This window comes from Mycetomoellerius zeteki, unplaced genomic scaffold (genome assembly GCF_001594055.1).
Source record: "Mycetomoellerius zeteki isolate Tzet28-1 unplaced genomic scaffold, Tzet1.0 scaffold327, whole genome shotgun sequence".
Taxonomy (NCBI): domain Eukaryota; kingdom Metazoa; phylum Arthropoda; class Insecta; order Hymenoptera; family Formicidae; genus Mycetomoellerius; species Mycetomoellerius zeteki.
This window is the reverse complement of record NW_017257313.1, coordinates 466,603-470,016: the sequence shown is the minus strand read 5'-3', so window position 1 is coordinate 470,016 and position 3,414 is coordinate 466,603. Positions and strand designations below refer to the sequence as shown.

General features: G+C 30.9%; 1 protein-coding gene across 1 annotated transcript; it reads left to right on the top strand.

Annotated features, from left to right (window-relative positions):
- Positions 1-270: 270 nt before the first annotated feature.
- On the top strand, positions 271-1,228 carry LOC108725139 (uncharacterized). The gene is made up of 3 exons (XM_018451938.1): positions 271-352; positions 715-885; positions 1,141-1,228. The coding sequence occupies exons 2-3, from the start codon at positions 730-732 to the stop codon at positions 1,147-1,149; spliced, it is 165 nt and encodes a 54-aa protein (XP_018307440.1). The 5' UTR covers positions 271-352; positions 715-729; the 3' UTR covers positions 1,150-1,228.
- The last annotated feature ends 2,186 nt before the right edge of the window (positions 1,229-3,414 follow it).

The window sequence follows — 3,414 nt, the reverse complement described above, 5'->3', positions numbered from 1 at the left end:
TAATAATAAAGTATTTTAAAAACTGTGCTATTGTAGGTCACGTTAAAACGTGAAAGAATAATTTAATTTACAAATTTCTACGGGAAATCCCTAAATACGAAAAGTTTATACGCTTCGGCTGATAAAACATGACGCGGGTAAAACCGTGTCAGATCATCAAGAATATGACGTCACCGCGTGCCTCTGCGATGACAGTTGCGATAATACGAAGTCCGAGGGATTTCCCGCGACTTAGATTTTGCACTGTTTTTGTATCTTACACATTAAACGGTAACGATATATAAAAGATGTGTACTTCATGTAGAAAGCATAATTTGAGTTCAATTACAGTTAGACTAAGATACAGACTAAGGTACAGTAATCTTTAGACTCGTGATTTAATGGATTTGTAACTCTGTGTTATCGATAATTTTACGATAGCATTAGTTTTATAATTTTGCTGGTATATACATGTATAATTTTTAATAATTTAAATTACACGTTGGCTTGATAATATTATTAAACAGTTTTTTATATTTTAGAAGAGACAAATTAAATTAATTTAATATTTAATTTAATTTATTTTATGAGCTCTAAATAATTACGTAAAATAATTAAGAAATAACGAGATATTTTTATTTTGTAAGAGTGCAAAAATGTTATCGAGAAAGCAATAATATCAGAATGTATATGTACATATCATTTTATTTTCCTGTAACAATCTTTCTTGATCAGAACGATATATTCAACATGAGGTTTACAATGTACATCGTGATGCTGTTAGTTGCAATCTGCGCTCTGTTTGCCGATACTCATACACTCTTGACACATAGAATTCGGTTACCAAACGGTCCTGGCTACGGCCCATTTAATCCTCACCAACCTTGGCCAATACCATGGCCAAACGTAAGTATACTAAAATCAATATCTATGTCATTTCCAGATACATAAAATATTAATCGATTATCTGTTCTTAATAAAAGCTGCAAATATTATGTTTATTTTTCTCCACAATTATAAAGAACATAATTGACTTTTATTACCTTTTATTTTTTCTTTTATCAAAGATAAATTTACTCATTGTAAATAAATTTATATATATTGCATATATGCAGCAGTTAAATTGTATCTATAGCTAAAATGTTCTTATCATTCTTACAGAATGGTTAATAATCAGGATGACATCGAGATTCTAACTAAAAATTATGACAAGGCTCCTTATTTTAAATAAACTAAAAACTGAAAGCTAATATGTACCATATTTGTACATTAAATAAAATGTATTTATTGTTATCGAATAAAATGTGTTTCGAGTTATTTAATTTACTATTTTTTTCAAATATACCAGCAATCTGTTTTTTTTTATTTTTATTATACTGTTGAATTCTCTCGCGTAAGCGATCACGTAAAACAATCAGATGCAAAGATACCCCGCGAAGCAAACTCAATCTGGAAAACATTTTCCGCTGTGAAAAGCGATATTTCAATTAAATCTCTAATCAAATGGTAGTCTGCATCGTGATGCATAAATCGTGTTAATGGAAAATGACTTTTCTTATTAGCAAGTTATTTACACTGGCATGGAGTGCCGCAAAAGAAATATTGCTTCTAAGCTTCTATTCAGTAGGAGCTGTGCGAACTGCAGAGCGAGATCGATACGTGCTTCCCGCGATATTTGAAGTAGACATTTGATTCTGCGTATTAATGTGCAATTTAATTTCTTACTTATATATTTTATTAACGCCTTATTTAAACAATTGAGCTGCATTTAAGTACATCCTGTAGCTGTCTCATGGTTTAAGTTTATAATAGCTACTTAGTTTCAAAGCATACGGAGCTAGTCCAGTTCAAGGAGGAGCAGTCTCGAAGAAGAAGTATTCAGCCTGCATCTGTGGCAAGTGTTGCATGCGACGGCATAATCCTAAATGGTGAGTTTGGTAAGATCCTTCCTTATAATGAACACAGTGATGTTAGACGCGGTTGTATAGCCGAGCATTCTCTCTGTCTCTCTCTCTGTCTCTCTCTCTCTCTCTCCCCTCCCCTTTCTCTCTCTCTCTGCTCTTCTGCATTTTACGGAGTTCCTACGTTAATGCGATAAGAGAGCAGTCTCAGTCGAGCCAGGCCATAACTTAAATTGCTCGCTTCTTCGTCGTAGCTAATGCGAAGCGATACTTAAAGTGGAACAATCGTGGCGCCCCAGTCAGCTTTATTCCTCCACACCCATTTTGATCCGACAAAGCGTTCGTTATCTGCCTTGCTGAACGCATCAAGTTCTAATGAGATGAGAATTAGAATAATAATTTATAATCACGTAATGAGATAGAAAAGCCGAGTAGGCTTAGAATATATCCTCTCCGTTTAACAAATAATATTTAGTAAAAATAATAATTTTTATATATACGATCATTCGCAATGATAATAACAAGCTATTAAGAGTATAAGATGCGGTGCGCTAATAAATTAAATTTATTCAGAAAGTCAATGTGAAATTCTTATTAAATTACTCACAATAGAAACAAAAAAAAATAAAAACTAGAAAGTTTAAGTAAAAAGTTCAGTAAAAACCTACTTTTTACTCCAACCTGAAAGTTCTTTATTCGGATTTGCATTTTTTTTGGACACTTGACATCATATTATTATTCAAGAATTCGGTTTTTTTTCATTTATCAAAAAGATTTCTGTATAAAGATAGCTATAAACAATCAAAATTTAATACAATGACAAAGGGGTAGTTTATATAGATATATATATATATATACTTACAATTAGATCCAGTTTCGAAAAGACATTATCGATTCATTAAGCATTGCAACAACGCAAAGACGTTTCGACACATTTAAAGAAAAAAGATATTAAATAATATCAAAATAATGTAAAAATGAAATTTTTATTATAAATATTAAAAAAATGAATTCTACATTCTTTTTTATTATTTTAATAAAAAGCAATTTCTTTTACTCAATATATATATATATAGAAAGATATATATATATATAGAAAGAAATACATAGATAGATAAATAGATAGAGAGAGAGAGAGAGAGAGAGAGAGAGAGAGAAAGAGAGAGAAAAGATTTTTTTACCAGTCGGTATATTATAACCGCTATTAGGTAGCGAATTCTAGTGTTTACTTAGAACTGTTTATTCAATAGTTCGCCGTTACACTATGACGTTAATATGTCAATACATAAAAGCCAACAATTATTATAACTATTATTTTTATTTTTAAGCACTTCGAAACATTTCTAAGGTATTTATCACTTTAGCATATACAGGGTGTTTCCAAATTAAATGGCAAAACTTCGGGAGCGTGTAGAGGAGTAAAAAACTAAGAAAAAAAGTCCTATAGACATATGCTCGTTTTTGCTCCGTTTCAGAGAAATCGAAAAAAAATGTTTACATTTCTTGCCATATCTAGCACCGACATATTTGATTA